Source organism: Culex pipiens, chromosome 3 (assembly GCF_016801865.2).
Source record: "Culex pipiens pallens isolate TS chromosome 3, TS_CPP_V2, whole genome shotgun sequence".
Lineage (NCBI taxonomy): Eukaryota > Metazoa > Arthropoda > Insecta > Diptera > Culicidae > Culex > Culex pipiens.
Window position 1 is genome coordinate 55,975,653 of NC_068939.1, and position 23,058 is coordinate 55,998,710.

Genomic DNA, 23,058 nt, shown 5'->3' on the forward strand with positions numbered 1-23,058 from the left:
ACCTTTTGACTTTCACAGATCCCCAAAATTCGATTTCAATCCTGAGATATTCAACAAAAACCGAAAAAACTCCGTGCATTTTTGTCACTTTATATATGAAAGTAGTTTCAATCTTGTCGTGCTGTCTTGTCACTCACTGAAAATTTATGTAAGTGCGACAATTGTTCAAAGGGATTTCAGCTCAGAACGCGTTTGACGCACGTACAAGTTAGACTACCGTAAACATTTGTAATTATAACTCAGGACTCCAGCAACCAACTTCAACCAAACTTCGGGACAATGCACAGAATGGTCAGCCAAACAAAACGTGTTTGTTATTGTTTACATTGTGTGCTCTAGTTTTCGTTTATTCAAGGTCAAACATTAAAACCCTTTTTTCTTGAAACGTCGAAATGGCGGGTGCGACAAGATAGCACGACGACGTCGATGTGCTGGTTATTTTTATTTAATCAGAATAAAACTAAATAAATGTGAGGAAGGGATCATCCACCTTACGGTGGATTTAGCAACGTTTTTTGATGTCGTGATGGTATGGCAGCTTTCATTGTACTGGGTTTTTACTTAGACACTTTTTTCAATGATTTCTAGCTCGAAACCGCGAAGAAATAGAAACTTTGTGTCACAATGCATTTTACACCAGTCTAGTTGTTTTACAATCATTAGTTTTCAGACTATCTAAGCATGGACAAAAAAGAATACACAAAAAAACTCCAGACTCGATTATCCGAAGGCCTTGGCAAAATTTCCACTCGGATAATCAGAACACAAAAAAATTATAAAAAATATATATCCTAGATGGTGGCCAAAATGGCGGAGATGAAAAAAAATGCAATCAAACATTAAAATTTTACAAAGGTGGGTCGCAGAATTCAAATTTGTTTGTAGAGTAATAAAATTAAAAAAATTACAATATAAAACCAATGGCCATAAAACAAAAATTCAAAGTTTCAATCAATAATTATATTTTTTATGATAAATGTTAAAATAATGCGATTATTTCATGCTATTTATTTCCAATTTTATTCAGATGTCAGGCGTTGTTATGCTGTTACCATTTTATTTTCCCTTTAAACATTCTTACAGCAAAGTATTTGTAAAGCTCATCCCCCAATCAACCGCCAATCAATAAAGTAACCCGATTAACTAACTTTAATCGCCCCACGCTTCATTTGATTAGCCATCATCGCTCGCGGGAGACACCATAATTCCATTTTACAAAATCATATTCCAAGCATCATTAGCACCCAACCGCTCGTCCGTTGGTTGTTTAGTTGGCCGGAAGCCACCACCGCCGTCTTTACTTTAAGAAGAAGAACGCTACCACGGGCACTCAACCCAATCGCCGGCGGGTTTGACCCCGGTCCCGCGTTCCCGAAAATAGCCCCTCAAGGGCACAAATTCAATTTAGGTAAATCACATTACAAGCTAGGCCCCCTAGGCCGATATCCCTTGGCAGCGATGCGGTGGGTCGTGGTAGGGATTCTGGTTTCACGATGAATTTACTCTCAAAGTATCCGCTCAACAGCTGTTTCAGCATGCTTTATTTACTACGACGATGCTAGAGTACGAAACCGTGACGTCACGAGTGAATCCACGAGTTCATTCTGTGAGATTTCATCGTGATCTCTTCAAACAGCTCGTGCAAGGGAGTTCATTCATCTGAAACTTGTTCTCTTCTCGCGAAAACGTTAAAATGAGCATGCACAAAATGAATCGGGAAAACTCTCTCACTCTTTTCCGTTCACGTTGAGGGAAAAACTTCGAAGTGGAAAGCGTGAGAGTGAGCTGCTTTCGCACTTGTTTGAAAAGCACTCGCGTTCGAAAACGTAGATAACATTTCAGGTTGAGCTTTCGTACAGATGGAGCATCGATGCTTACTGGGGGAAATGGGAGCTTTTTCGACAATGGATTCGAACACAAACTGGTAAAGCTTTCGATTTCACGCGTTAATGTTTGATGTCGTTTATGTCGACTTTTGGAGGATAAAGAGAAAATTTAGATTTCAAACATGTTGATCGGTGAGATAACAGACTTTTCAGTTGAATTGTGAGGGAATTACATTCCCGAACAGACGGTAATAACTAAATTCATGCCATTTCAATAACAAATACTGTTAAAATAACAGAAAGTGTTATGGAATAATCTTGAAAAATCCATTTTTGCATAAGAGTTCAATAACAGTTTATGTTATCATAACAAAAATTGTTATTGGTCTGATATTGATTGACAGCAAAAACAACTTTGGAATAACATTTTTTGTTATGGAAGAATAACTCCAAACGTTATTGGGATGATCGGATTAGTTGTTAAAATAACAAAAAATAATAACAAAGATTTGTTCGAAAAATAACGTAAAATGTTATTAGTCTGTTATTACAATAACAATCCAATAACAAAAAAATCATAACGGCGAATAACAAATCTTGTTATAAATAACATAAAATGTTATTGGCCTAGTATTTTCAAATAACAAAGAATGTTATTCCCAAGTTATTCCGTCTGCTCGGGTTTTATCATGTTTAAAATTTTCGTCAGCACAATTTAATACAAATTGAGCAAATATTTTGTGTTCTATCTATATGACTACCGTTATCTGGGGCAAGTTGGGACAGCTGTTTTAGACTTTTTACTGCACTATATTTGGATATGTTTGATAAGTTTCGGATTAAAAAAGACACAGAACAACAAACATAGTTCATCGTTTTCCGAATTTCATCCTGTCCGAAAAAACTGCTGTCCCTATTCAAACTGTAGCCCAATTCACCCCAGTGACAGTATCCGTTTACAAAATCATACGTAAAAGAATATACTTACGATGAAAACAATGTTTTTGTTGAACAACATTCAGTAGGCGCTGTTACTATAGGGGTTTCCAGGACGAAATCCGGCCATACAGTTCAGACTATCCGAACTCCATATTATGTGATGTTTCGATTTTATGAAGATTTTTTAGAAGTTAAGGTAAATCATTTTAGACAAATTTGGTGGCTGTCTGCCTGTTTAAAACACATCTCTCAATATTTCATCAAATTATTATGTGAGACGCTGTTATGAAATATTTTTTTTATTAAGATTAAGTTTTTCTTAAATGTTCTTTCACAACAAATCTGAAAAAGTTGACCGACCCCTCTCGATTTTTGTGAAATTTTGTTCTTATGGAAAATGATAGTTCTTAATCATTAATATGGAGCCTGTTTTGTAACAGTTTTCAACTCAGAATTGTACAGGAATAGACAACAACTTTTCTCTTAACATTCCAACGCCCAAGGCTCCAAAAAAGTTGGAACGGTAACCTCAACTCGCTGGTTCTCGGACATAAGTTATGCCCGAGAACCAGCGAGTTGAAGTTACCGTTTGAACTTTTTTGGGAGGCTTGGGCGTCCGTGTGAGTTGAACATGCGTTGGGCGTTCCAGTGTTAAAAGGGACACGAATTGAAGGAATTATGAATTCCGGATATCATTTTTTTTTAATATTGGATAAATTCGCAACCTTTGTCATTTTCGGTTCTGGTCGTGATCTGGAATCAAAATTACCCGAGAGAACAGAGTTTCATGAAAATTGAAAAAGGTCTTTTCTGAGTACCGTCTTAAGACTGTTCGTTATTAGGACGTTTAAAAACGGATTTTAATGACATTAAGAGGCAGTATTTGTAGATTCTGCTCGGTTTGTTCTAGAGGTCGTATCGAGTTGCTCCGATTTGGATGAAACTTTCAGCGTTTGTTTGTCTATGCATGAGATGAACTCATGCCAAATATGAGCCCTCTACGACAAAGGGAAGTGGGGTAAAACGGGCATTGAAGTTTGAGGTCCAAAACACATGAAAATTCTTAAAATTGCTCGCATTTCCGTAAAACTTCATCAATTCCAACTCTCTTAGATGCATTCAAAAGGTCCTTTGAAGCCCTTCAAAATGTGCTATAGACATCCAGGATTGGTTTGACTTTTTCTCATAGCTTTTGCAAATTACTGTTAAAAATTGATTTTTTTAAAACCTTAATAACTTTTGGCAACAGCCTCCAACACCCATACTCCCATAGATCAAAAGTTAGGGAATTTCATGGACTATAAGCCTACGGTATTAACTTTTTGGCCAATCGCAGTTTTTCTCATAGTTTTTCGATTTTTCTAGAACAAACATTTTACAACGTTAGTTTTTGCTCTGTAGGCCTCCATAGCGGCACTTTTTGGTCTCAATTTTGACATATTCGGAATCCTCAGAAAATTTTACATTAGATTGAGGTGTTGGAATTTTGAATTTGATTGGAAAAAATGCCATTTAGAATTAATTAAAATATTATTTAGAATTTTGTCGGATTAGGGGTAAACAAGTTTTCGCCTACTTGATACAGCATTTGACGTATTGATCATAGGGTAAATAAGATCTATTTCCTTTTTCAAAAATGTTTTATTTAATTATTTTTTAAATCAAAATTACAACTCCAATACTTCTAACTTACGTGAAATTGACCGAGGATTCCGAATATGACAAAATTGAGACCAAAAAGTGCCGTCTTCTTGGCCTACAGGGCAAAAACTAACGTTATAAAATGTTTGTTCTAGAAAAATCGAAAACTATAAGAAAAACTGCGATTGGCCAAAAAGTTAATACCGTAGGCTAATAGTCCATGAAATTCCCTAACTTTTAACCTGTGGGAGTATGGGTGTTGGAGGCTGTTGCCAAAAGTTATTAAGGTTTTAAAAAAATCAATTTTTAACAGTAATTTGCAAAAGCTATGAGAAAAAGTCAAACCAATCCTGGATGTCTATAGCACATTTTGAAGGGCTTCAAAAGACCTTTCGAATGCATCTAAGAGAGTTGGAATTGATGAAGTTTTACGGAAATGCGAGCAATTTTAAGATTTTTCATGTGTTTTGGACCTCAAACTTCAATGCTCGTTTTACCCCACTTCCCTTTGTCGTAGAGGGCTCATATTTGGCATGAGTTCATCTCATGCATAGACAAACAAACGCTGAAAGTTTCATCCAAATCGGAGCACCTCGATACGACCTGTTTCACATCGGTGAAAAACTCGCTCTTAATAAACGCACCTGGTCAACTTTTTTAAACATAAAACAAACTACACCTGCCTTGCTTATTATACTCACTTACTTTCAAGTTCAATGGAGCTTATTGATAATTAACAGCAAATATTTGCATGTATTGAAGGTTGGTCCCTATTGAAGGAGAACTTGACTTGACTTGAACCCAAGGATTAGAACAAGACGTGGAGAAATTCTACTTAAGTCTACATGCATCAAACTAAATGTTCGCAAAAAAACACTGTCTAAAGTCACAACCAAATTTATGCAAAAAAAAAGTGCACTCGGTCACATAGAATCTGTGCCGGTGTCGGCCTACCAGTCCCGGCTACCGGCAGTAGTGCCCAAACGGGTTTTCCGTGGCCTGCTGGACGACACACCACTTTGTCGTCACACGAGGCGGATCCGGATTGAGTGACAACCGGCAATTTGCCAAGTGGCGAACCCTGGCTTGGTAGGCACAGAAAGAAAAAAGTGGGTAGTCTCTAATTGAACTTGCAATTTAATTCAAACACACATTTTGCACTGTGCTAGCTCGTGAATGCGTGTTTAACAAGTTTTACAGATTTTTTTGCATGATGTATTTCATTATCGATTCACTAATAGTTGCGCTTGTTCAAACAGCAGAGTGACACACCGGAACGCGTGTCGCCTGGCTGCACAAATCAACTTTTGATATAGACAGACTCAACAGAGTAGTGCCCTGCGTTGATCGGTCAGTTCGATAGAGTCGCCGATCGATGAGAGCCGACAAATTAGTGACTGATTTACTGTGCCACACAAGTACGAGGTTGGTCAGATTTATGCGAGATGGAATGACAAATTTGCATCGACGTGTCTGTTGTGGTCCCTAGCACATGGAAGCAGCATTCGATAATTGTTTTAAGGAATTCTGCGGAAAGTGTACAATTAAACGACATGTGCGCTAATTGGAGGATTATTCAAATTGCTTCGAGTAAATGCTACCTGTTGGAGAGCGGGATTTACGTAATGTTAAAATAATTAAACATTGTGTGATCAAATACGTACTGATAAATAATTCATTGGCTATTACACTTAAATTTGCATCGTACTTTTCAGAATTAAAAATAAATACTTATTTATTTCTAGATTTTATATACATTTTTGTTAAAGTCTAAAACAAAACATGTTACATTTGTTGTAAATTAGCAAACTCAGACTCTGAGAACAGCTTTTCAAATTTTGCAAACTTCTACTCCAGATCCTCCAAAAAGACCCGACTCCTGTTATTTCGGCTCCACTGTTATCACCGTCAGTTTGGGAGACATTGGGTCTGAGGGTGAGACATCTTAAGATGGCTTGGCTGAGAAAGTCTCGTTCCTAGAACAAATCCTGCCATTTTAGCATCTGTCTAAAGTTAAGGTACGTTATTTGCCAAAAATGACCTTTCGAGAAATCAACTTTTTGATATTTTTGTTGGAATTGAGCATGAGCATGAGCATGGTTGACTGCCAATGAGCTGCTACTCCGTTATTGACAGATCAGCTGAAGTTAAACAATGAATCAAAAATGATCAGTGGGAGCCAACCATCCGTTCACTGTTTAACCCCTGAAGACCCCGACTTTATTAGTCAATACCGGCGCCCTCCCAAGAAGCCTGCAGTTCAACAAAAGGGAGGAATGTTAGTCCGATAGTTGAAGTTGCAGACTCATCAAGCACATAGTTTTTCGCTATATACTTGTTGATACCGCTTGAGACCGTTGAATCCACAGCATCTCCTTCAAGCATCACGTGATTATTTTTTTTTGGGTTAGTAGGATAAGGTATTGGCTTTTCGATGCCTCCCGAGCTACGATGCTATGGGGAGGACTTTCATAACAAACCCGTCGGCGAGCCTTCCGAGCAACGATGCTATGGGAAGGTCTTTCTAATTAGCATTCCAAAACACTCGCGCACAGGTATTTAAATACTGAATAAATGTAATTTTTTATCACGATTACCCAGACGACATTGATGATATAGGAAGGACTTTTTTACAGTCATTTACAGTAATACTTAAACTTATTTTAATGCAACAATTCACACGACGTCGTGCCTCCCGATTAACGATGATGTAGGAAGGACTTGAGCAAGCCAATCAGGATGAAACACGAAATAAAATTCTCTTCTTTTCACACACAATGCCACATAATTGATCGCGCGTCACCACCCAACTAATTGAACTGATTTTTTTTCTGCTTGTGGGCAAGCCAACCAGGATGAAACACGAAATAAAATTCTTTTCTTTTCACACACAATGCCACATAATTGACCGCGCGTCACCACCCCTTTTGATATTTTTGTTGGAATTATTGGAAAAGTACCTGAATGTTTGAGAATCTCTACTTCAAACATTGTAGCATGTCAGTACGATTCCGTCGAACAAGAAACACTGTTGGATTACTTGTTTTTACCATATATTTGTATTTGAGCATCATTTAAGTTTAATATGACCCAACGTCACCCCTTCTAAGAGGTAAGATTGGGTAAATTTTTCAAATTTGGGTAATTCTCTACCAACTCACACGAAATCGGGAAAAGTTGCCCCGACCCTTCTTCGATTTGCGTGAAACTTTGTCCTAAGGGGTAACTTTTGTCCCTGATCACGGATCCGAGGTCCGTTTTCGGATATCTCGTGCCAGTTGGGCGGTACGACCCCTTTCATTGTTGAACATGCGAAAAAAGAGGTGTTTTTCAATAATTTGCAGCCTGAAACGGTGATGAGATAGAAATTTGGAATTAAAGGGACTTTAATGTAAAATTAGACGCCCGATTTGATGGCGTACTCGGAATTCCGGAAAAACGTATTTTGCATCGAAAAAAACACAATTAAATTTTTTTTAAAAATTTCCCATTTTCCGTTACTTGACTGTAAAGTTTTTTGGAACATGTCATTTTATGGAAAATTTAATGTACTTTTCGAATTTACATTGACCCAGAAGGGTCATTTTTTCATTTAGAACAAAAATTTTCATTTAAAATTTCGTATTTTTTCTAACTTCGCAGGGTTATTTTTTAGAGTGTAACAATGTTCTATAAAGTTGTAGAGCAGACAATTACAGAAATTTTGATATATAGACATAAGGGGTTTGCTATTAAACATCAGTCGAGTAACGGAAAATGGTAGAATTTTTAAAACTTTTTTAGTGTTTTTTTAGATGAAAAATACGTTTTTTCGGAATTCTGAGTACGCCATCAAATCGGGCGTCTAATTTTACATGAAAGTCCCTTTGACACCAAATTTCTATCTCATCACCGTTTCAGCCTGCAAATTATTGAAAAACACCTCTTTTTTCGCATGTTCAAAAATGGAAGGGGTCGTACTGCCCCTCCGTCACGAGATATCAAAAAAACGGACCTCGGATTCGTGATCAGGGACAAAAGTTACCCCTTAGGACAAAGTTTCACGCAAATCGAAGAGGGGTCGGGCAACTGCTGTGTGAGTTGGCTGAGAATTACCCATGTTTAAGGCTACCAACTGTACGGATTTTTTCCTCACCGTACGGATTTTCGACCTTCTCCGCGGATTTTTAACAGACCGGAATTTTTGTACGGAATTTTTCGCATAATACGGATTTGTACGGAATTTTAACAACTTTTGCCTTCCTCACTGAGGTAAGGCTATAATCCTGCTCTAAAAATGAACTTTTTATTAAAAGCTCGAAGACCCACCTTCATGTATACATATCGACTCAGAATCGAAAACTGAACAAATGTCTGTGTGTGTGTATGTGTGTGTGTGTATGTGTGTGTGTGTGTGTATGTATGTATGTGTTCAAAAATCTTGCCAAGTTTTCTCGGCACTGGCTGAACCGATTTTGATCGAATCAGTTGCATTCGACTTGGTTTAGGGTCCCATACATCGCTATTGAATTGTTTGAAGTTTCGATAAGTAGTTCAAAAGTTATGTATAAAAATGTGTTTTCACATATATCCGGATCTCAATTATATGCATGTAAACGATGTCCGGATCCATCATCCAACCCATCGTTGGTTAGGTAATCAAAAGACCTTTCCAACAAGTCCACAACATTGAAGATCTGGCAACCCTGTCTCGAGTTATGACCACTTAAGTGATATTTGTGTACTTTTTTGAAGCCGGATCTCACTTAAATGTATGTAAACGATGTACGGATCCATCATCCGACCCATCGTTGGTTAGGTAATCAAGAGACCTTTCCAACGAGTCCACATAATTGAAAATCTGGCAACCCTGTCTCGAGTTATGACCACTTAAGTGATATTTATGTACTTTTTTGAAGCCGGATCTCACTTAAATGTATGTAAACGATGTCCGGATCCATCATCCGACCCATCGTTGATTAGGTAATCAAGAGACCTTTCTAACGAGTCCATAACATCGAAGATCTGGCAACGCTGTCTCGAGTTATGACCACTTAAGTGATATTTATGTACTTTTTTGAAGCCGGATCTCACTTAAATGCATGTAAACGATGTCCGGATCCATCATCCGACCCATCGTTGATTAGGTAATCAAGAGACCTTTCCAACGAGTCCACAACATTGAAGATCTGGCAACCCTGTCTCGAGTTATGACCACTTAAGTGATATTTATGTACTTTTTTGAAGCCGGATCTCACTTAAATGCATGTAAACGATGTCCGGATCCATCATCCGACCCATCATTGGTTAGGTAATCGAGAGACCTTTCCAACGAGTCCACATAATTGAAGATCTGGCAACCCTGTCTCGAGTTATGACCACTTAAGTGATATTTATGTACTTTTTTGAAGCCGGATCTCACTTAAATGCATGTAAACGATGTCCGGATCCATCATCCGACCCATCGTTGGTTAGGTAATCGAGAGACCTTTCCAACGAGTTTTCATTATTGAAGATCTGGCAACCCTGTCTCGAGTTATGACCACTTAAGTGATATTTATGTACTTTTTTGAAGCCGGATCTCACTTAAATGCATGTAAACGATGTCCGGATCCATCATCCGACCTATCGTTGGTTAGGTAATCAAGAGACCTTTCCAACGAGTCCACAACATCAAAGATCTGGCAACCCTGTCTCGAGTTATGACCACTTAAGTGATATTTATGTACTTTTTTGAAGCCGGATCTCACTTAAAGGTATACAAACGATGTCCGGATCCATCATCCGACCCATCGTTGGTTAGGTAATCGAGAGACCTTTCCAACGAGTCCACATAATTGAAGATCTGGCAACCCTGGTTCGAGTTATGACAACTTAAGTTATATCTGTGTACTTATTTTTCTGGACCTAAAAAAAAAGCTGAAATATGTGTCCAAACCACTCATATTACCCATTGTTGGTAAAAAGTGAGGAAGGCATCAACCACATAGGTGGATTAAGTTAGTTTTTAAAAATGTCATTGCTTTTTTCATTGGGCCAAAGCTTTCTCTAATAAGATATTTTATTTAACTGTCAGTTAGATTTTAAAGGGATACCTTGCATAATTTTCCGGGTTTTCCTCAGTTCAAACTTGATTGTCAATGATTGTTCTTTTCAAAATCCTTACAAAACATATTTATTAAATTAAAGATGAAATTTTGGCTTGTGAAAACCTTGTGTTGTGCTTGTATTTATAGAATCTCTAGAAATGTTTTCGTGAAAACACTAACAGCGTTATTATTCGTAAAAGCAAACTTGACATTTCGTAAACTTTTAAACGTTTAACAAAAATATTTTTAATTCCCAAATTCCAAACATATCTAAATACAATGGACTCTCTGGCTGTCGATCTTCTCGATAACAATATTGCTCCAGCTGTCAATAAAATTTTCAGTCCCTTAAAGAAGATTGCTTGGATTTTCCGTTCTATAATTTGATAACTCCCTCTCTCGACGGTCTCTTGAATATCGACAACGAGAGAGTCCACTGTAATTCCTTGACAGTTTTTGTTATACCTGAAGTGTACGAACTCGGACTAAACTATGCACGCGTTTACTTTTAAACTAAAACTTTATTAATATTAAGAAGGGTTTACAATTTGGACTTGTCACGACGACGGTCGGCAGGGAAAGAGATCGACTCGAGATCTGCTCGTGCTCTCCAGGCCTTGTGCTATAAAAGCTATTCTCAGTACCTACAATAATGATACCTACTGACAATTAGGATTCAACTATTGGCAATACTTTTATAGTATACGAGGGATACTACATCTCTCCCACGACAAACTAAGACTCACCAAAGTTTCCGGATAACTTTTTGAGTGACTACTGACGACTGACGACATTATGAAACGTTTCACTTGACTCCAGATCTGGTCAATTTTTCTTGCTAGCATTTTGACGACGACTTGACTTTGACGACTATTACTGACGACTGCTACTGACGACTCTTGACGACTACTACTGACGACTCGACCTTGAATTTCTTTTGAAACTAAGACTATTGCTTCTTCTTCGACTCACTTACTTCCGAGCACATGTTCAGACGAAGTACTTCCACGCTTTCTGACAACTCTGCAACGCGGCGATCCTCGTTTCGGCGGTCATCAGTTTCCGAACCAGATTGCTCAGACTCACCTTCGCAGTATGTAGAGATGTGGCCTTTCCTTCCACACGTGTAGCATTTCCAGTCACGCGCCGGACACGTTGCTGGGTTATGATGGCGTCCACACCGGAAGCATGGTCCGAAACGACTGTTACTCACCTGACCTTCGCCTCTCCTTCCGCCCGTGGACTGTTGACCACTTACCTTTTGAACTCTCGCAAACCGTACCTCGGACTGGCTCGACATTTCCTTGTTCTGGTTCAGGGCGGCCTCGTAGCTCCGAGCAATGCTGCAAGCCTTGTCGAAGGTCAAGCCGAACTCCGTCAGCAGCTTCTTCCGCAGGCTCTCGTCGTAGACCCCCACGACGAACTGGTCCCGCAGAGCATCGGACAGGAAAGTCCCGAACTCACACGACTGTGCTTTAGCTTTGAGGTTAACCACGAACTCCGAGATTGTTTGGGACGCGAGCTGTTCACACTTCCCGAAGGCGTATCGCTCCGAAACCACGTTTGTCGTCGGTGCTAGGTGCGCCTTGAATAGTTCAACCAACGCACTGTACGTCTTCTTACGGGGACTATCGGGAGCACACAACCTTGTGGCCAAAGTGTACAGACTTGGACCGGCAACCGTAAACATCACTGGCACTTTTAACTCTTCCGAAGTTTCATTGACCAAGAAAAACCTCTCCAGACGGTTCTGGTACTCGTCCCAGTCTTCACCAACCACAAACTGTTCGATCTGTCCAAACATACCAGTTCGGATGACCTGGGCTTGGCTACCTTCAGCTGTTGGTTCCTCTTTCGGCGGCATGTTTCTAGGTTATGTTCACCGCACCACGTGTTCACTTGCTGATCGTTTTATCTTACCCACCACTTTTTTCACACGCGACGACCAAAAGATTTAAAATTCACTTACGACTCACTTCGTTTATCCTCGTCGCCAAGTTGAAGTGTACGAACTCGGACTAAATTATGCACGCGTTTACTTTTAAACTAAAACTTTATTAATATTAAGAAGGGTTTACAATTTGGACTTGACACGACGACGGTCGGCAGGGAAAGAGATCGACTCGAGATCTGCTCGTGCTCTCCAGGCCTTGTGCTATAAAAGCTATTCTCAGTACCTACAATAATGATACCTACTGACAATTAGGATTCAACTATTGGCAATACTTTTATAGTATACGAGGGATACTACAATACCATGGTGTCATGTCGGTAAAGTACACTGGTTTTTTTTTTCCTTTTTCGTTTGACACTTTTTTAGTTTGTACCCCGTTGGTTGGTCAAAGTCAAACTAAAAAGTGACGAACTGTCACTTTTTACACGGCGCTCACGCACACTATCAAAACAAACGTTTGGTAGTGTGTGTGAACTCCGTCTAAAAGGGGTGTCAAACTAAAAAGTGACCCCGTTCGTTTGACAACAGTTGGTGTCAAACCATCGGGGTTTGAGTGTATACGGATTTTGGCTCAGCAAGAGTTGGTAGCCTTACCCATGTTCAAGAAATTTCTTAAAAAAATATTATTTCCAAAATGCGTGTCAAACAAAGCCATGAAACATGTTACAAAACTTTTGTTTCGTAAAATCGCGATATCTCGAGATGATACAATACAATACAAGCCAACTTTTATGTTTACACATCATCTTTTTAGCAATTGGCTGCTCTACAATTTTGTAGAACACTATTACACTGCATAAGAAATCTCTGCAAAGCTAAAAAAATTAAACTATAAAAATCTAAATAAAAATTACCCTTTTGGGTTATTTCAGAATGGAGTGATGTGCACCGTTGAGGGGTTTTAAACATTTTTAAAACAAAACAAATTTTGCGGCATTTCGAAACCATTTGTGTAGTTAAACTTTCGTGATGGATTACCCGTTCAGTTAATTGAATTTATCGCCTCCCATCAAAGTTAATTGCCAAATTAATCCATCACGTGACAGTTTGATAGATTTGTCCGAGAGCAGTAAAAAAAACTTCTCACCCAAACAGATTTGTTAATTAAACGAGTCATCATAAATTTCGGTCCTCACATGCTATGTCATGCTCTTGGCACAGTTTGCTGGACCAGATTGGCTCGACCGGCCGCGGCAGACAGAGACTCTGCAAAGTGACAACCTGCAGAACGAGTGTGGTCGCGTGGCCTGTGTGAAGCCATATCATGCGATGTCTGGTGGTCGTTGGTGGTCAGGGGGGCGACGCCCATGAGGTTCGCAGCGAAGACCTGTTCGGCCTGTTAAGGAATTGCAAATTTTGGAGGCCTTCCTGTTGATAAGGTATAAAATGAAGAGAAAAAGTATACCAGAATTAACCAGATTAATCCCAAATAAGCAGCTTCCATCCAGTTGGGATCCATAGTTAGATATTAATTGATAGTGGCGTATTTTTCTTTCTGAATTAAAAGAATAGTTTTGAAAAATGTTTGAATATTTTCGGAGTTAAATAATGACCCTGATTCCTTTTCAATTATCAATCAATTTTATTTTTAATGATAATATTGAAAATCATTTGTCTAAAAAAATTTGAAAGTCATCCCAATAAACCACTCTATTAAGGGAAAAATGCGTCAGCAAAAACGTTTTTTTTTTCTTGTTTCAGTGCAAACTTGTTTGCAAAAAAAAACGGTTTATTTTTAGAATTCCACAGCGAGCAAATTAATATACGTGAGAGGCTCGTCAATGTTTTTAAGTTGGGTGGATTGCTGAAAAGTTGTATATCAACCGGATTAATTAGCCGGTGGAACAGCAAGATACTGACCGCAGCGGGCTGAACTGGTGGACATGTTATGGATGCTAATAAAAAAGTCGTAAACTTTTGGCGTACTGAAACCATGTGAGGTATTGATTTGAAAGGAACATGAGATATTAATTTAAATTGAAGCTCAAATGAATTCTTTTCCTGTTGGTGACGCGGATGTGGTTTTGGAATTAAAAGTTGGTAAAATTTGAAAAGAACCACGAAATTGGCGATAAAAATTGCACTGGTATAAAGCGTTGATGTTTTGTCAACATTCATAAACCAAGTTGAGCATAAAGATATATTTAAATGGAATTTAGATTAAATAAGAATGTTTTGCAAACATTTCTTTAAAAACACGAACGTGGTGAGAAGATTGGAATCAAGCTGTTGAAGATTACGTGCTTTTGGTGAGAGCTTTCCATAATTTTGTTCGAATAAATCTTTCATCTACTCTAACATCGATACATTCCAATTAAGACAACAACACCAATCGCCGTTCGCTGTGAGTTGAGGGTTGCCTGCTTTTCATCTGACTGAGGGTCCCGCTTATTAATTTCTCTTCGCTCCATACCTTTAGTGACGTGATGGGAGCAAGGGCGTCTATGCAAAGTATCCCTTCATCTGCTACATATTTTCCGGCGCTTTTGGGATGGGAGAGGGAATTAATTTTGTTATATTCGCCGGTATTTGTAGCACTAAATTTCGTGCAAAAAAAAATCATGCACGTGGGTGAACAAATTAAGGAGTAATAGATGATCGAATTGTTCACCTAGCGCTCACATTTGATTCCAGGATCAAGTTACCTGCGGGTATAGAGATCATACATACATACATACATACATACATACATACATACAAGCATTTCTTCAAAAATAAAGAATAAGCTCGTATTTTCTCAGGAAATTTTATCTATATAGTAGAACTCAACTTTTTTCTAAGCTTAGCTTTTTAGCTAGATAATTATATGCCTACATTAGATGGTGTAGGCATGCAAATAAATAGTTTTTCTTAGTTACCAACATTTTAGCAACATCACTGAATTTTTAATACAGTCTTTTTGAATAAAAAATTATTCAAAATACAAACAATAAATACAAATACGTCAGGTTGTAACGCAAATCCGTAGAAAGATATCGAAAATTACTACGGATTCTTGGTCATGAACCCAATTCTGCCCTTAGAACATGTTTCATTAAAATCGAGGAGAGGTTTGGACAACCTTTTTTTGGGATTTCGTTTGAGTTTGCAAAAAACGATGTTAATTTGTGTTAAATTTTCTATTATCAGCACAAATTTTAGAATTTTTTGGATATGATTTTTTTGATAACAGGATGGGCACACAAAACAATTTGTTAGGGCCCAACAAAAAAAAATTTAATTTTTACTTTTATTCTTATTCCTACGTTTTAGGGGTTCAATGTTGGAATTTTTTTTGAATTATTGTTAGGCGTTTTTGAATCCCTTTGGGATTTATCGCAACATGTCTTGTCCATGCTTGTATACCTCAAGAAGTGTGTTTTATTATTTTGCATTCTTCTAAAAAAGGTGAAAATAAAACCAGAAATAGGGTAATTATTCCTGAGAACATAACCCAAATTATTGAAATTATATTATGACCCTAAATCTGAACCTCCAAAACCCTCCTTCTAATCAAAATATTTTTCTTTTCATCTTTTCCAGCCATGAACATCTGTAATGTTCGACTTATGCCACGGCCTGACTCAACACCCTCAAAGAAGCTGAGCTCGTGCTTTAATTAAAATTCTACTCAACGAAAATCGGGAAAAGGATTTCCAAGTAAAATCAAGAACAAGAAAAAATAAAACTGCCTCGTTACAAACGGGTCATGACCTTTCGAGGCCCTTCCCTTAAAAAGAATTGAATAGACGAAATTCGCAAGCCTAGAACCGTGCACTGGATAACCATGGAAAATGTGTACGAGAACGAGCTTGGCGAAAACGACGAAGAGGACCATCCGGTCCCGGTGGTCCACTTCAGTGGCCCACGTCCAATCCGGGGCTGTCTGGGGACCCCGGGCTCCCGACTGAAGACCAAAACGAACAGTACTCACAGCGTTCGGCTGTTGTCCCCCTCGCCCTCACCACCTCCAACACTGTCCCCGCGGGGACTGTTCCAACGGCGACCCTCAAGATCACCCTCACCCACCGCCGACTCCGGATCGGTCGTGTCGCCGTCCCACTCGGCCGTAACGGCTACGCCAACTTCGCTGGAACAACCTGCGTGCCGCCAGCCACTGGCCAACAACAGCAGCAGCAGCATCAATGTCGAGGACGACGTGCCCTTGGCCACCACCCCCAAGAAGCCCAAGGTGGACTTTGTACGGTTTGATTCGACCGAGATTCACTACACGGACCACGATGAGGTGCGGACCAAAATCTCGGACGAAATTAAAAGGTAAGTGAGCTTTTCGGCTGTACACCTGCTCTAGCTTTCCCGTGCCGTGCGAACAAATTATATTGAGAAGAGGGTGACGAAATTATAATTAGAAGTGAGCAGGGCAAGTGCCTGCGAGAAAAGTCCTAAGGGGTGGACATAAGACGCGTCTCGAGTAATCTGAACGAGGAGTGGAAAGCTGAAAAGTTCTCGGGGAAGTGTATAATTATTTGGAAAACTTGACTTGCAGACAGTAACGGCTAACGAGGATGCTGAAAAGGACAAAGTTTTGGAAAGCAAGAATGCTGCACTATGAGTTTTGGAGAATGCAAACATAAAATTCATAAATTGATCTTGTGTTAAATTCAACCGTATAAAACTGAAATGGTACATAAAAAACATTCATTTGTATTTAAAACAGAAATTGATGTCTAAGCTACCCGATTAAACTCGACGTTTTAAGTAGATAAATGTTAAATTTTCTTTGATTAATAGATATTAATAGATATTAATAGATATTATTATTATCACACAAATTAAATTTGAATAAAGAATAAAGCCAACTACTCAAATTAAACTGCCAGCAATCCGCTTACAGTTTAACCACCGTTCAAGCCTTAGTCATGACACTCGTAATTACCATTGGTAACACGACCTGGTGATAATAGTAAAACCACTTGACGGTTTGTGGCGTCAAACTTCCGCGGCCAGCCAGCAACGGCTTGTTGCATCACTTTCAACACTGCCATCATCATCGTCATCATGACCATTACCAGCACCTTAGCCAGCCGCCAGCAGGGAATGACCACTGGTAATTGTCCACTAATGGGCGCCGGGTACCACGAAGAAGGTGGGGAATTTTGTCACCTCATTCCATGTGCAAACACGTGGCCGTCAGCGGATTCGACCATTTGTTGTTAAATCCACCAAGGTGTGAAACAGTGGGAAATTAGCGTATCACCAAAGAAGAATGCTAATATTTACTCTGGTAAGACTTTCGAGAAAGGTTTTTGCTTGTAGACTCGGGCACGATTTTTGAAGGCACTGAAACGGTGTTGTTTGCGCAACAGTGACATTCCGGGGGAAAAAATCAGGCTGGCGTTAAATCGTGCCTTTGAAGTGTTTGTTTGGTCATGCAAAATAATTTGCCAAACTTAATGCAAAACTGTTTGGGAATATCATTTTGTTGACGCACGGAGAACAACTTTGCTTGGGAAAGTACCCAATATGTTTGCTCATTTGTTATAAAAATCTTTTTGATTTTTTGACGTGTTTTCCTATTACGATACATTCCTGCAAGATTTTGCTAAATGTAAAAACATCTTAAAACAAAAATAAATCCTAACATATGAAAAATTGTTAAGTAATAGTACCGTCAACTGGGGCGAATCGGGACTGCAGTCTGAATAGTGACAGCAGTTTTTAAAGCATTTAATAGCTTCAAATAAGGAAATCAATGCACAAATTTAGTGGAACTTCACAGCAAAAAATCCGATGGTAAAATCGCATGCAAAAACATGCACATCACCTTCGTCAAAATAAACACTTTATATTACACACTGCATGTACAATTTTTCCAAACACAAAAAAAGTTGCAACCGACGGGATTCAAACCCAGCACCAACAGTAATAACTGGCGCCTTATCCCACTCGGCCATTAGACCGATGTAAATCTGTGAGATTAAACGCATATATGAGCTTGACATTTGGGTCAAGTAGGTTTCCCATACTGATGGGCTACATATTTCAGGGTGTAAAATCACATAAAATTGTATAAAATAATGCAATGTTTAATTTACACCCAGGCCTTTTACACGCAGCTGGATTACTACTTGTTTTAGCTGTGTTGATCTGTTCTAACCGAAATCAATCAAAAATATCAAAATAGAGTGCAAAAACCTTGCTAAAACAGATATCCCAATTCTTCCCATGTGCCCCGATTCGACCCAGATGACGGTAATCCCAAGTAACATTTTTTCAGGAGTTCTACAAGAGCTCTTCAAGATAGCTACAGCATAGCAGTTTGGACCGCGGTAGGATAAAACTATCTTCAAGTACTCTTCCAAACTCCTGAACTGCCCCTGATCGCATAAATGTCTCATATGCATTTTCATCGATTTCGAGTTATTGATGCAGTTTTGTTCAAAATTGTGTGCTCTTTCAAAAGAGCATATAACATCCAGTACTTTGTTCTAGAAATCAGGAGGAAATCCAGTTTTTTCACGAAAATTTAACACGTAGCCTTATGTATGGGACAAACTTCAAATGCGTTTTTCTCAGTTTGCTGTTTTTGCATATGGGACATTTATGCGAACATGGGCAGTGAAGAAGTTTTGAAGATAATTTTATCATACCACGGTCCAAACTGCTATGCTGTAGCTATCTTGAAGAGCTCTTGTGAAACTCCTGGAAAAATGTTACTTGGGATGGTCTACTTTTCTTCACCAAAAATAACAGAATCGAAAAGTAATACTTTTCGATACAATGGTTAAAAAGTTATATTTTTCAGCACTCATATGGATGCCATAAAGTTGAAATTGTCAATACTTATACCTACTGAAAAGTAATACTTTTTAAAATAATGTCGGGATGAACATTGAAATAATTTAACACATGGACAATTGATTGAAAATCCCATTTAAAGGGTGTTTTCAGAATTGCTAAAAATGCTGTTGGCAACTCATTGCAAAAGTTGTTTTTTTTTCATCACATATTTATCCAATGTGGTGAACATCGTTGGATAAATATACGAATCGTGCTGCAAAAAACCGTTTTGCAACATGTTGCATAAACTACTTTTACATTATGTTTTGATGTTAAATCGATCTCCGCATCAATAAAATTAATCGGTTTTAGATCATTTATTTTACAGTTTAAGAAATAGAAGAAATAATCTTCTATTTTTTCGATTTTTCTAAAAATAGTGCTCTAAAGAGCCAATTTCCGAAGAAATATTTTTTATAGCAAAGAAATTATCCTACAAATTGAAGACATTGAAGATAGAACTATTTGCTCTTGAAATACATTCACTCACATATATAGAACAAAATAAATTTAGCTTTTAAGTGTCACCCAAAAAGTGCTCAGTTTTCAAAAAATATCGATATCGTGGAAACCAATGGTTATAATTTTCAGGTTTCTTTGACTCAACTATTTAGAAACTCTTATGACCTTTCACATTATTACGATTTTTGAATATTTAACTGCCATTATTGTATGAATAGCTGCTAAACTTGTATGAAGACTTGTATTGTTAAACCATTAATGTGCAGAAGCTTCTTTCCATGATAAAAAAAAAAAACAAATTAGATCCATTTCTGGTTTTTACTTACTGAATTTGATAAAGAATTGCGGGGCGAAGCGATTTTTTTGTTATTTTGGGTGTTAAATTTAGTTTATTTTTAAATTTTATATTAGGGGTTGATAATTACCCTAAATCAAAAAATTGTATATTAAATTGACTTATTCGAACTAAGTAGAAGTTATTAAGCTAAAGTATCATTTTTAGAGTTAATAATCTTACTATTTTTGCAAACGCATTTTGAATACTATTTTTTAGTGATTTTGAATCAATACCATTAGAAATTTTAGTGCGCACCTTTGCCCCACAAAAAATGAATTTAGAAAAAATGATTTTAGGAAAAATGATGGAAAAAAGAAGAAGAGGAATTTCAAAAATTTTGAAGGGTTTGAAAGGTAATTGGCTAGGCTATACACTAGTAAAAAGGCTACAAAGATTTCGTAACCCTAATGTTTTGTTAACCTAATTTTGTAAAATTTAAAAATTAGATCAAAATGACTTTCTTTAATAACTTTCACAAACTTAAATTTTTTCACTTTATTTTTGTAAACACATAAAATTGGCATGGCAAAACCCCGAATATGAGCTTATTACGCTAAAATTAAGTATGCAAAAGCCTGGTGCGCACCTTTGCCTCGTGCGCACTTTTGTCCCTACTCTTGTTGCTCTGTTACTATACATTATTAAATTCCAAAGGAACCTTGTTCTGAGGAGCTAAAATTTCATGCTTCCACAAAAATCGTTTTGAAGTGCAAATTATTGTAGTTCAATGTATATTATAGGGATGTGTGTGTTCCGTTGAGCGTACTGAGTTTAAATCTCAAATAAGAGCTTCCCATTTGTTCAATCAAAATTAATGTAATGTTACAACATTAAATAGGTAATATCATAACATCAAATTTTGCTCAACCCAATTGTTTTTAGCGAATCTGCTATGCTCTACTGTCAAATCTTTAAACAACAAAGCGAGCTCAATCTGTAGGAAAACTACAAAAAACACTCACCCACCTCCTTGCTGTTTGTTTATCTAGTCCACTATGGGTACTTTCTCCGTGGCGGTCCCATAAATCGTATACACATTCTTGTGTGCCATTTTTGAACGCCCTCCTCCGCTCAAAAATAGCTCACCTTTAATTGGTACTCTTAATTTTCACCTCCGCTGCCGGCTGACCGCGCATGAAACCCGAGACTCGGAATCCCATTCCAACCAAACGATTCAGAAAAACGCATCCGCTGCCGGCCGGGGTCGTTTCGGTATTGTGTTTGTGCACTCGGCTGTTCTTCTCGTTGTACACATGTCGTCGTGTTCGTGCATACTTGTCACACGTTGATTTTGGATCAAATTGCGCTAGGAACACAATTTTGTGCAGCTTTCAATGCTTCACCTTTTAAGCTTTACCAGATCCCGAAATGTGATTTCAATCCTGAAATTAGAAAAAAAAACTGGAAAATACCGTGCAATGTTGCCACTCTACATATGCCATTTTAGATCTGATTAGCTCGTGCTATCTCGACACACCCTGCAAGTGCAACAACTTACTGATGGGAATTTTGATTAGAAGACGTTTACAATGCACAGACCGGCTAGAAAAAACTAAATATGTGTTATTGTTGTTTACATCTACATCGTGATCTATTTTTTTTTGTTTATTGTTAAGTTCTAACATTAAAAAGCGTGTTTGTTCGAATCTTCAAAAAGCGACGTGCGACAAGATAGCACGTTCCCGTCGATGTGACGTCGTTACACTGTACCAACTTTCCGTTGTTTTAAATAGCATTGCTCATTGCATGCGACCGTTTCTATTATTATCCTGCTGCACTTCTTGCGATGACTCGCAGTCTCAACTATCTCGTGCTATGCTGCCTCGATGTTGTGCTGTGACCAACTGCTGCTGCTACTTTGAAGCTGCTGTGCTTCTACTGCACATGTAATCTACTATCTATACGGAAAGAAGGAGCAAAAAAAGATACGCTTCTGCTTATGCTCTGCCGGTACTTTGTCCTCAATATCTTGCTCGTACTATCGGTCGTCAAGAGGAACTTGCCTCTTGCTTCTTCTTGCTTCTTCTTCATATGCGGGTGCACGGCCGCGGCCGGAAATGGCCTGCTGGAGAGTCACAAAAAAGAACCGTATCAGCACAAGAACAGAGGACAAAAACAAGAAAAGTGTACCACCAGCCAAGTTAGACGCAAAAACTATGACGTCACTGGACAAAACATTACCCACGGCGTTGAACAGTGGTAGCAGCACATGTGCTTTGTGGGAGACGCGCGAAACGCTCGCGCGCGTGGTGAAAAGAGAGCGGGTGAGATTTTCTCGCGAGAAAAACATTGCCGAGAGAGGAGAGGGAAAATTTATCGGTGAGTTATGGAGCGAGAGAGTGGTGAGATTACTGATAACGGGAACGATAACACTGTGGTATATCAGATATTTTGATTTATTGAAGAGAGTGGCAATGTTGCCGGAGCATTTTCTTAATAATTTTTTGATAAATTTCATTAGGTAATAAATCGGTGTAAAAATTTTTAGCACAACATGGAATGCAAAAAAAGCATACAGTCAATCAACAGCTCATAAAAATTAATGTAGGATTTAAAAAGAAGAAATTAAAAAAAATCTTGGACTTAGACTGATCACACCACTCGATATTCTTGAAGTGAATGCCAGTAAACACTTCAGTTTCGTCACGGTATGGTAGATTTGAACTGCCTAAACACGATCCAATCGACAGAATTTAATTTAGGTGAATTCCCTGCCAGTTAATTCCATTTTAAACTTGGGTATAAATGCTATGGAATCATCTAAAGCAACCATGCGCACCCCCTTATTTGTGCTGCTCCAAAGATACACGTTGGTGCGTGGACAAAGTCATGTTTTATGTCCATGCCTATGTCAAAAGAAATATGTTTTTCTATACAAGCCTCCATGCAATCTTGCGGACTCATAATAAAAAATGGACATGTGAATATTTTAAAATTTATTCCGAATTTTATGATTATTTCAGTGTCTTCACCAAAGTTTTAGGTTATTATTAGGACTTTTCAGAAAAAAATATGAAGAGAAAAAAAATAGATTTTTCAAATGTCTGCCAG

At 38.2% G+C, this 23,058-nt stretch overlaps 2 protein-coding genes across 22 annotated transcripts in view; one reads left to right on the forward strand and one right to left on the reverse strand.

The window, feature by feature from the left end:
* Nucleotides 1-11,065: 11,065 nt before the first annotated feature.
* Nucleotides 11,066-12,338, reverse strand: LOC128093366 (uncharacterized). Its single transcript, XM_052709889.1, has one exon. It carries the CDS (start codon nt 12,336-12,338, stop codon nt 11,424-11,426), a length of 915 nt encoding a protein of 304 aa, XP_052565849.1. The 3' UTR covers nt 11,066-11,423.
* A 3,632-nt stretch (nt 12,339-15,970) lies between these two features.
* Nucleotides 15,971-23,058, forward strand: part of LOC120428611 (potassium voltage-gated channel subfamily KQT member 1) — a 404,586-nt gene continuing 397,498 nt past the window's right edge. For 4 of the 21 annotated variants that reach the window (XM_052710666.1, XM_052710668.1, XM_052710670.1 and 1 more), the window contains exon 1: nt 15,990-16,685. In XM_052710666.1, the coding sequence (XP_052566626.1) occupies nt 16,195-16,685 (491 nt within the window). In that variant the 5' untranslated portion in view covers nt 15,990-16,194. Of the gene's footprint in view, nt 16,686-23,058 lie in introns of all 21 variants that reach the window. The other 17 variants (XM_052710651.1, XM_052710662.1, XM_052710653.1 and 14 more) reach the window with 10 other exon arrangements.

Coding starts and splice junctions, on each gene's coding strand:
- LOC128093366 (XM_052709889.1), bottom strand. CDS start 12,338: ATGCCGCCGAAAGAGGAACCAACAGCTGAAGGTAGCCAAGCCCAGGTC.